Raw genomic sequence first — 12,155 nt, 5'->3', positions numbered from 1 at the left:
AATTTTTCAAACTTTCTCTATGTGAAATTTTTTCTTTTAATTTTTTTAAAAATAATTTTTCAATAAAACAAATTAAAAAAATTTTAAGATGTCGGCTAATTAAATTTTCATGGAAGAAATACCAACTATAAGCAACGCGGGAAATTTGTTGTGACACCGTGGCGCTACTAGTGTTGGCTATAAACACAATATTTTAATATTTTTAAATTTTAATTAGTAAAATTATAATTTTATTATTGCAAAATAATTTAAGATGTAAAAAATTAATAATTATTTATTTTATTTTTTTATTAGCATTATAATAAAGAAATTTTAAAAATAATTAAATTTTTTTTTTAAATTAAAAATCTCAGAAAATTATCACGGAATATGTCGGAAAAAATGTCTAATTAGTAAAAAAAAATTTATGTAAATATTTTTTAATCTAAATTAAATCTATTTATTTCTAAAAGTGACAATCAGCTGATTCAAATAAATAACTCTGTTACTTTGAGTTAAAATAAAAAAAAATAAGAGTTTTGTTTTTAATTTTTAATTAGTAAGGACTAATTGCAAGACAAATATAATAAAAGTAAATAAGAATGTATGCAAAGGATTATCAGCGAGATGTTGATCATTTGATTTGCGATTCTGTCACGGGCGTCACGGGTTTGATATTTGATCTGCGTACAAAGTATACAAAGTCTCCCCGGAGAAAGAATTGTAGTTTAAATAAGTGGGGGTAGATAACTTTTAGGTTAACTCGCGGAATAGAGCGACAATTTACTTGCCGAGGTGACTATATACGCCAGTAAGTAGTACTTTTTAATGTCATTATTGACATATTATTGTTATTATTAGTTATAAAGTACTATTATTATTATTTAAACAAAAACATTTCGGACATAGATTATTTTATTAATCCTTAGACTGTTTTATCTCCGAGATCACTCAAGATGGTTGTCATTGTCAATTAAGAATTAAGATCACCTTTAATAAACTTTATAAATATAAATATATAAGTACATAAATAAAATACTTGATAAGTACTTGGCCCAGAAATTGAGTTCACCTGATCAGTCAAAGCAAAGGTTTCAGTATTATATCCTTTCCTAAAAATAAAAAAATAAAAAAATAAAAAAATAATTCCTCAGTGAACATGGATAAAGTCTAAATATAAGTAACAAGTGGTGAAAATCAGGTGAATACTGGATAATAATGAATTTGTTTTATAATAAAACTATCGATGTCTGCTAATAATTTCACTATAACCTCGAATTAATATGTCAAGGCTCTTACTTCGAATAACTGTGTTTTATTTATTTTATTTATTTTATTTATACGTTTGAAATAAAAAAAAATATTTTAAAAACAAACAAATAGAATGATGACAGACAGAAAAAGAAGTTCCTCGGTTAGTTTTACACCCGGTCGAGAAGATGACAAAGATGAGATCCAAATATCACTGGCTCCGTATATACAGAATTATTTAGCTCATAGCAGACAAGGTACTGGATGCTGTGGAATAGGTCTTCCTATACCTTTCGAAAGAGCAGCTAGACAATCCTGGTGGAATCCAAAGTTTGATTCTGAAATTCTTGAAGATCAGTACAGGAGAAGTGCTTTTCCTCAGCTTCGTTTGCGCTTCAGGTATTTACTTAACATTCATTTAAATTAATATTCAAGTTCTCGTTCATGTTTAAAATATTTAAATAACTTAATCTTATGAAAATTAAGTCAGCCGACATCTAAAAATTTTTATAATTTTTTTTTATTGAAAAAATTATTACAAAAAAATTTCATTTGTAAAAAACTTTAAAAACTGGCAGTGTAATTTTTAAAAAATATTTTTTTTTCTAATTTAATTATTAAAAAATTAAAAACGTCGGCTAACTTTAGTATCATTTTAATCTTGGGAATTTGGACAATAAAAAAAATATTTGAGATTATGAATGTGTTGTTTTGCTCTATTGCATCTATTGACTTGGTAAAATCTAGACGAGGATGCTAACAATAAGAGTAACTAATATAGTTATTTTCATTTATTTTGTTTTATATGCCAAATATTTGTATTAACTAAAAATTAATTTTTTGATATTTAGTTTGCCTTGTGAAGCTGAAATAAATCAGCGAAACGTTGCAAAATTCATGAAAATTAAATTAGCCATCTCAAAAATTTTTATAATTTATTTCATTGAAAAATTATTTAAAAGAAAAAATTTCACCTACAGAAAGTTTGAAAAATTACACGTGCAATTTTTTAAAAATATCATTTTAGTCTTAATTAAATTAATAAAAAAAAAATCAAAAATTGTTTAATGTCTAATTTTAATATCATGAAAATTAAATTAGCTATCTGAAAATTTTTATAGTTATTTTTATTGAAAAAATTGTTACAATAAAATTAAAAGAAAAAATTTCACATGTAGAAAATTTGAAAAATTATAAGTGCAATTTTTTTTAAGTATTTTTTTCAACAATTAAATAGCAAGTAAAAAATAGTCGGCTAATTTAATTTTCATTAACTTTAGTATCATTTAATATCATGCAAAATTTTTATAATTTAACATCTTTATTTATTGTCGAAATTCCCAAAATTGTTATTTAAATATTTCCTCGTTAAAAAAAATATTTACAAATTTAAATTTTCAGATACGCACTGCTGTATATTTTATTGACATCACTGTCCTGGCTGACGTACTTCTCGGTAACGGGGCTGGAAAAAAACCCAGAAATAGATTACAGCAAGCCATCAACATGGCTGATATCTTTGATAATATTTACAATAATAATAGTCACAATTTCTTCAGCTCTGGTCCTGACCTACACCAAGTACTACCGATCAAACATGATGATGACATCCGTGGCAGTGTCGAGTCTGCTGTGTGTCCTATCACTCTCATTTCTGATACTAGTACCTCCAGCCAGCGGACTGACTCTCGTAGGACACTTTGCACTCTGTGGAGAAATATTACTGCTTATTTACACAGTAATTCCACTGCCCTTGTACGCCAGTGTCGGTCTCTGTACACTCTACTCTATTTTATTTGAAGTCCTGAACGCAAGTTTGTACGACAAGATCCGGTACTCGACAGAGAACGGCAGAAATTTAAAAATGGACTTTAGCACGACGTTGATAATAAGAATTTTAATGCAAATATCTATCCACATAATAGGAGTTCATATTTTAATTATGACCTTCGTAAGGATGAGAGGCACTTTCATGAAGGTGGGGCAATCCCTCTTGGTGCGCAAGCAGCTGGAGATGGAAAAGCAGCTCAAGGAGAAGATGATCCACTCGGTGATGCCTCCGAAGGTCGCAGACTGGTTGATGGAAGAGAGCGAGCGGGAGAGAGAGCGTGAGGACTCTCTGAAGAAGGGCTCGATACCCTCGAACAACACTGCCGACATCAGGTCGCTGTTTCGTCCGTTCAACATGCACTCTATGGAGGACGTCAGTATTTTATTCGCGGACATCGTGGGATTCACCAAGATGAGCTCGAACAAAACTGCTGAGGAACTTGTTGATATTCTGAACGATTTGTTTGAAAGGTTTGACGACCTTTGCGTCCAACATGGCTGCGAGAAAATTTCCACCCTGGGTGATTGCTATTATTGTGTCAGCGGGTGTCCAGAGCCGAGGTCAGACCACGCGAGGTGCTGCGTCGAGATGGGGCTCGCGATGATCGAAGCGATTAATCAGTTTGATATTGAAAGAAGGGAGGGAGTTAATATGAGAGTTGGTGTTCACACTGGCACGGTTCTTTGTGGGATTGTTGGAACTAAGAGGTTCAAGTTTGATGTTTGGTCTAATGATGTTACTTTTGCTAATAAACTGGAGAGCACCGGGAAACCTGGGAGGGTTCATATTAGTGAAAAGACTTTGAGCTTTTTGGGAGAGGAATATTTGACTGAGCAAGGTGATTGCGTCAAGGGTAGGTAAATAATCTTATTTTTTTAAAATAAAAATTTAAGAAATTATTTCAAATTTTTTTATTTATTGTACTTTTTTAAATATTGACGTTTTTAAAGATATAAGCTCATTCTGATGTTACACTCATTAAGAGCTTTCATTTAAATACCCACATGGCAATTTTTATATATTTTATATATATGGTATTCCTGATATATATAAATATATAAAATATATGAAAAAATTATGTGGGTATTTAAATGAAAGGTCTTGATGAGTGTAACATCCGGATGAGCTTATATTTTTAAAAATGTCAATAATTGACAAGATATAAGGTCGTTTTTTAATTATTGACACTTTTAAAGATATAAGCTCATCATGATGTTACACTCATCAAGAGCTTTCATTTGAGTACCCACATGCATTTTTGATATATTTTTCATATCTACATATATATAATTTATATAAATATACAAAATATATGAAAAATTGATGTGGGTACTCAAATGAAAGGTCTCGATGAGTGTAACATCATGATGAGCTTATATCTTTAAAAATGTCAATAGTTCACGAAGTACAAGGTCATTTTTTAATTATTGACACTTTTAAAGATATAAGCTCATCATGATGTTACACTCATCAAGAGCTTTCATTTGAGTACCCACATGCATTTTTGATATATTTTTCATATATACATATATATAATTTATATAAATATACAAAATATATGAAAAATTGATGTGGGTACTCAAATGAAAGGTCTCGATGAAAGTAACATCATGATGAGCTTATATCTTCAAAAATGTCAATAGTTGACAATATACAAGGTCATTTCTTAATTATGTATCTAGAGATAGAGTATTTTCAAATGCAAACCGATTTTATCGTATGATTATCCTGGATAAAAAATTTTTCTTATTCTCTTAATAATATAGATTAATAAATAAATATTTTTTTAGGAGTCAAGACTTACTTCATAAGAGCAAGAAAAACAGATTTGATAAATCAGTTTATGACAAGTGTAACAGCACCAACGAGCTATTCGCCGTTTATCAACGCCAGACAGCGTCTTGCGTCTTGCAATAATCAGTCCAAAGGAAAACATTACCTCCATATGGTGACAAACGCCAATAGTCATAAAATAAAAGCCAACTCCTTGCCGAGTATCCTGGACTCTGAAAATGATTATGATGAGGAGAACGACAACGACAATGACAGCGATAGGAAGGAAGATGTCAATAAGAGTCCGCTGTCTACTGCAAGTTGTGGGAAAAAAAAGTCAAAAAAGCCCTGGAGATATTTGCATAGACAGAGAACTACCGGGGACATGGATATGAGACGCTCCGAATCCAAAGAGTCTGAGGAGCGTAATGGATTCAATGGAGTCAGTATTTTTATTTTTATATTAATTTTAATTTTTATTTTTACATTAATTTTAATTTTAATTTTTATTTTTACATTAATTTTTATTTTTATATTAATTTTTATTTGTATTTTTATATAAATTTAATTTTAATAAATTAAATTTGATTTATTTATTGTAAAATATTTTATTAATAGGTTGTAGTCGAGGGCATAGAAATGGACCCAAATCCAGCACCAGCTAGCCCTCTGTTACCCCGTGATGATGTAATAAGTCATCACTCGTCATCGATTTGCAGCAGAAAAGACTCCGGAATACGCAGCAACAGCCGCAGAAGTAGTATACAACAGCAGGTAATTTATTCATTTGTTATAAAATTATAATAAGTAGGTAGAATGTGCTTGTTTCTGAGTTAAGTAATTATTTATTATTAATTACAGCTGTTTCTTATGAATGGAATGGCCCAAGGAGACTTACTAGGTCACCGAGTCAGCGGTTATTACACCTCAAGCTCGACATTAAATTCACTTCAAGATCCTCCGTCATCAGCGCCGAATTTTCCATTTCCGCCAATTCTTACCGATACATTCGGCGTTTGTTTTCATAAATTACGCAAACAATCTGATCTTCAATTAATAAGGTAATTAATATAAATTTTTTAATGCAATTCAAAAAATTAAATTAAAATTGAAAATTATAAAAATTAAAAATTTAAAAATTTTTCCAGATGCGTTCAAGACAATGTGAGCTCCCAGAGCTCTTATTTCGTGACTCCACCACTATCAACAGTAACTCTCTTCTTTAAAAACAAAGAAATGGAAAAAGAGTACCGCGAGAATGCCCACAAGGCATCTGAATCCCTAGGAGACAGCCCACCAACCCTAGCAACGGCGAGATTCAACACTTACTTCGACATTTTAGTATCAGCGATAGTCTACACAGCAATAACTATTTCCCTATTTCTGCTCGGAAAGCCAACGATCTACTTCATAGTCTTCAGCGTTATCGCGACTCTAATTCAGGTGTCTGTCGTGGTGCTCTGCATTCGCCAACTAGTAGACCCTTACTCGATCTACGCGACTTACACCCAAATGATATTCAGATTTTTCACGCGGTGGTACCCTTGGCACGGCTGTGGCGCTCTTCTAGTCGGCTTACCAATAATCTCCATTCTGCTGAACTTGTGCTGTAGCAACAGCTACCGGGTAATGCTGATAAACTTCGAGTATTACTACAGCTACCTCATGTTCGTCGGTCTGATCCACTTTTGCAATTTCACCCAGTTGAATTGTTGGATGAAAAACTTTCTGGTGACTCTCTCGGCTATATTATTTATCACTCTAGTTGTCAGTAATATTACCGTCAGTACTTATCTAATTAAAAATGATATTTCTCAACACAAATCTCTCAATGGATTGAATCTCAGTTTCAATCAAGTAAAAAGATTACCACGAGATATTATACCGATAGTCCCTGTAGCGAATGATATTGAAGTTACTGACAAAATATTACCCACAATAACAACAACAACAACAGTAATTACTCATCAAAGTAATGTAATTAATGACTCAACAACTTTAAAACCAAACTCAGACGAGATAATAATCTCCCGAAGATCTGATTCTTACAATGAACGTTTGTACAAACAAGAAATATTCCTAGATATTATGTTGCTGTTATTTTTAGTTTGGTTTTTAAACCGAGAGTTCGAAATAAGCTACCGGTTGAGTTTTCACGGCAACGCGGTAGCTGCGGGAGATAAAACCCGGGTCCAAGCAATGAAGAACCAAGCCGATTGGCTTCTGCACAACATCATCCCCAAGTACGTAGCCGACCAGCTTAAAACGACTGCTAAATACTCGCAAAATCACAAATCCGTCGGGATTATCTTCGCGAGCATAGTCAACTTCAACGAGCTGTACGATGAATCCTATTTGGGAGGTAAAGAGTACCTGAGAGTGCTCAACGAGCTGATAGGAGACTTCGATGAGCTGCTCGAGAAACCCGAGTTCAGCAATGTCGAAAAGATAAAAACAATTGGCAGCACTTTCATGGCCGCCAGCGGACTCAATCCGCAGGTTAGGCAGCAAAATAAACATGAGTATTACCACTTGTTTCAGCTGATAGACTTTGCTATGGCCATGCAGAAGGTCATTTATGACTTCAACAGAGACTTGCTGGGGTTTAAATTGATTTTGAGAGTCGGGTTTAATTATGGAGACGTTACTGCGGGAGTTATTGGCGCTACTAAGCTGTACTATGATATTTGGGGCGATGCTGTTAATATCGCTTCGAGGATGGATTCTACTGGTGTACCCGGGAAGATTCAATTTGCGAGCAATTGTGTGGATGTTTTGAGCGAAAAGTACGAGTTTGAACCCCGTGGGCAGGTTTATGTCAAAGGCAAAGATAATATGGACGTTTTTTTACTGTCTAAAAAGAAATCTGATGATATTAACGGCACCGGGGTTATTTGAGGTTCGCTTAGACCTTCGGAATATCGAAGGAACTCTGTTTTTAAGTATGTCAAGGTTAAACTTGACCAAGCGGGGATACTTATGTATTTATGTGTAGGCAGTAGGCATTATGTTAAAGAAGAATTTGTTTAATTTCATTTAAATGAGCAGTTTTGTGCCGTATTTTTATTGATAAATTATTTTTTTACGGGTTAGTTTTTCAAGGTTGTATATAAGTAGTTCAGACTATACTAAACTATAATACTATTGTAGAAAATTTTTAAACAAGAAATCTAAAAACACGGCATTGAGTTTGTTATACATAAAAGATAATTAAACTGAAATAATTTTTTACTGCTCAAGACTTTACACAACGGCGGACTATCATCTGAGGTAGTCTCTGTATCTGACTGCAAACAAACGAAGAATACAAAGTGTAATTATATATTATCAATTGATATTTATTTTGAGATATTTTTTATTGAAAAACTATTTAAAGTGGATAAATTTTTATTTAACTGATACTAAATCCGCTTATCGCAAGTACAAAATACGAGAGAGAGAGAGCGAGAGTGTGAATAAGAGAGAGAGAGAGAGAGAGAGAGAGAAAATCTAATAATATAGAGAAAATTTAAATGTTTATAAGTTATGTATTTTTGCTTTATTTATTCCGACCGATTCCGATGGATAGTTATTATTTTAAGTCTCTCGTATCAAAGCATGCTGCACAAGATTACGAAGTAACAAACATTCATCGAAATAGATAAAAATTTTATTTACCGTGGAATTATGCCGTATTTTAATTATATATAGATATATCAATCTTATATAGATATGTATTTATATCGTCTATGTATACTTGTTTTAATAGTAAGTAAGATATTGAATTTTTGAAATTGTATTAACTTACAATCGTGGACATTAATTTAAGTATGTTTTTAAGTTTACTGGAAAATAGCCATTTTTAAACTCAAATGTTTATAAACTATGAATTTTAAAATTAGTTGATAATTTCATTTTTAAAATTAGTCGCAAATAAAAAATGATATTTCAGTCATTTATAAAATAGCAAAAAACAAAAATGTGTGACTACGTAAATTTAGCCAATTTTTATTGCAGAAACTTGAAAATTTAGCCGATTTTAAACTTGATAAATTGTAAAATTAACCGTTAATAAATCTCTAGTATTTTTTAAACGGATCGATGGATCAAAAAACGATTTGAAACATCTAAAAGGACTTGCATAAATTTAGTGTTTCTGAAAATTGGAGCAGATTCGACTAACCCATTAAAAAGTTACTTATAAGAAGTTTAAAAATTAATTTTACAATTGGTAAAATTTAAAATCGGCTAATTTTTCAAGTTTCTGCAGTAAAAATTGGCTAAATTTACGTAGCCACAGATTTTTTCGCTATTTTATCAATGACTGAATTTATATTTAGTAAAATTTCCATTTGACTAATTTCAATTTTTATTTGCGACTAATTTTACAAATGACATTATCAACTGATTTCCAAATTTAGAGTTAATAAACGTTCCAGTTTTTTACAAACGATTATTTTCCAGTACTATTAAAAACACAAATTAATGACCACGATTGAACTTTAAATTATCATTTTAATGATATATATTTTCGCTACAGCGAAACATTCCAACAAAATTATGTAACAAAAAAATTCGTGCCATAAAATAATTTTTTTGGTGGAAAATTACGTGTTCATATCACAATTTAATTAGTGATAAAAAATTAAATAATTAAGTGCCTGTGTTGCCGAAAAATGATATCAATCCAAAGAAATAATAATAATAATAATTGTTATTATTATTATAACATTGCATTTTTTATATGCCAGTTGAACAATATATGTTGCCTTATATATTACTAAATATATTGATATTGATATTAACAACTGATATTCACAAATGTACTTTCCTCAACTCAGGGGTGTCTTGCCCGTATCTCAATTAAATTTTAATAAATAAATATTTGTATTAATGTTTATAAAATTCTTCGACGTCTGAAAGTTAAACTTGATATCAATCTTCTGGTACTTTTAGGCGCTAAAGCCATCACACTATGTCATAATCATAATATATTTAATACAATTAAAATCTTATACACTTAAAATAATGTAGAATTTATTAAAAAATACTTATATTAATGTTATGTATACACATTTTATTGTTAATCGTATTTTATAAATAAAAAACAAAATAAACTTTATCGAATTTAATTGTTGATGTACAAAATTTTATTATACTTGTTAAATATATTATTTTTCAAAACAATTTATTAATTAATTATTATTATTGTAACTATGAGGCTTGTAAATTAATATTAATATTTATAATAAAAAATTTTAAAAGATAATAAAGTTTTTTTGGTCTTTTTTTTTATTTAATCTAATAGTTTTTAATAATAAATTAAGATAAATAAATAATAAAGGACCCAAAGAGGCAGTAGTGAGTCACAAAGCTTTTAGTTAGCAGATTAATATGATTATAAGTTAAGTAGAGTAGTTTTGAAAAAGTCAGACAATTATATGACACTGAAGTTAGCTGACAATTTTCTTAGAAAATCAATTACAATAAAAAAAAAAAAAAAAACACTTATTGGAATTTTTACTGATAATTTTTTTGCAATTTTTACATGTGGGATTTTTCATTTAATTTTTTTCATAATGTTTTTATTTAGAAATATATAATGTCTGTTAACTTTAGTGTCATGCAATTATTGCAAAGCCTCATAGCATTTATATAAGCGTAAACAATGAAAATATTGTGAAAAAAATTTAATGAAAAAATCCCACGTGTAAAAATTGAAAAAAATTATTATTGAAAATTTCAAGAAGTATTTTTCATTGTCATTAATTTTCTAAGAAAATTAACAGCTGTCAGCTCACTTTAGTGTCACATAATTGTTTGACTTTTTCAAAACTACTCTACTTAACTTATAATTATATTAATCTGCTAACTAAAAGCTTTGTGACTCACTACTGCCTCTTTGGGTCCTTAGTTTATTATTTATTTTTCTTAATTTATTAATAAAAACTATTAGATTGAAGAAAGAATATATCGGATAAAATAATGAATAATAATAATAATACAAAACTTTAGAAAATAATAAATTTTTGTTATTTTTCATTATCTTTTTATTTGATTTATTCTTTTTTTAAGAAAGACAACTGTTAATTTTCTTAAAAAATCAATGACAATAAAAAAAACACTTTTTGGAATTTTCACTAATAATTTTTTTGCAATTTTTACACGTGGAAATTTTTCACTAAATTTTTTTCATATTTTTATTTAAAAATTTATATTGTCTGTCAACTTTAGTGTCATGCAATTATTATAATACTAAAGTTAGCCGATGTTTTTAATTTTTTTTTTTTTTTCAATAATTTAATTAACTAAAAAATATTTTTTAAAAATTGCACTTTCACTTTTTCAACTTTTTTACAAATAAAATTGTTTTTAATAATTTTTTCCATGAAAAAAAATTCTGAGAATTTTTACATGTCAGCTAACTTAATTTTCATTAATTATTGCATTGCTTGATTGTATTTAAATAAAAGTAAGTAAAAAAGTAATAAGATTGTTGTTTAAAGTCGATAAAATTCTCAGAACTCGTTTAATAGAAAAAAAAAAAAAAAAAAAAAATAGAATAAAATATAAATAAACATCACTCACTCACTCACTTGAATAATTATCACTAAACTACCTTCAAAACAATCACACGTTTTTTTCTTTATTAGCAGAGTGACCTTGTCAATGGCTGCATTCAGGTTTACTAAGTTCTGAGCAGGGCTGACTTTATCTACCAAAAAAATTAATTTTAAAAACACGTAAATAAATATACCTTGTATTAAATAATATATTTATTTTAAGTTGTTGCTACAAGATATGCTCAGATCTGCTAAGAACTTAGTAAACTTGAACGCAGCCAATGTCACTGACTTTTGCAACTTTTGCCGGGTACTAATTACGGCGTTTTTCCACTAAGTACTTAATCACGCACATTCACTGTATTTTAATTTAATTTAACAACTTTTATATTTATATTAAAAACACACTCAATAAAATAATAAATATTAGCTATTAACTGTACTTTCTTTCGTTCAAATTTGTGACTTAAACAAATCAAAGAGACAATCAGCTGAGTTGGTCGGCGGAATGACGGAATACAGATAAGGGGGCGGGGAGACGGAAACAATGATGGCGGCGGCGTCACGTAACCATGACAACTGAAACAATGATGGCGGCTAGATTTTGAATAGTATTATTTTTTGCCACAGAGGCGCTGATCCACAAAAATAAAAACGCGCGCGTTATTTATAAGAAATAAATGAATAAACTATGGTGAATAATAGTATATTACACATCTAGGGAAGTAAAGTAAAGAAATGTCTCAGATCACATGCAATTGTTGGCCGAGGCGAAGCCG

General features: G+C 29.8%; 1 protein-coding gene across 3 annotated transcripts; it reads left to right on the top strand.

Moving 5' to 3' along the window:
- Positions 1-580: 580 nt before the first annotated feature.
- On the top strand, positions 581-8,676 carry LOC123272289 (adenylate cyclase type 9). Of its 3 annotated transcripts, none has more exons than XM_044738990.1 (7): positions 581-790; positions 1,363-1,629; positions 2,632-3,914; positions 4,852-5,276; positions 5,453-5,608; positions 5,696-5,895; positions 5,983-8,676. In XM_044738990.1, exons 2-7 carry the CDS (start codon positions 1,364-1,366, stop codon positions 7,730-7,732), a joined length of 4,080 nt encoding a protein of 1,359 aa, XP_044594925.1. In that variant the 5' UTR covers positions 581-790; position 1,363; the 3' UTR covers positions 7,733-8,676. The 3 variants fall into 3 exon arrangements, with proteins under 3 accessions (XP_044594925.1, XP_044594922.1, XP_044594924.1); XM_044738987.1 differs by having other exon boundaries at positions 909-1,629; XM_044738989.1 differs by lacking the exon at positions 581-790 and adding an exon at positions 842-1,180.
- Positions 8,677-12,155: the final 3,479 nt, after the last annotated feature.

This window comes from Cotesia glomerata, linkage group LG9, assembly GCF_020080835.1.
Source record: "Cotesia glomerata isolate CgM1 linkage group LG9, MPM_Cglom_v2.3, whole genome shotgun sequence".
NCBI classification, from domain to species: domain Eukaryota; kingdom Metazoa; phylum Arthropoda; class Insecta; order Hymenoptera; family Braconidae; genus Cotesia; species Cotesia glomerata.
This window is presented reverse-complemented; position numbering and strand designations above follow the sequence as displayed.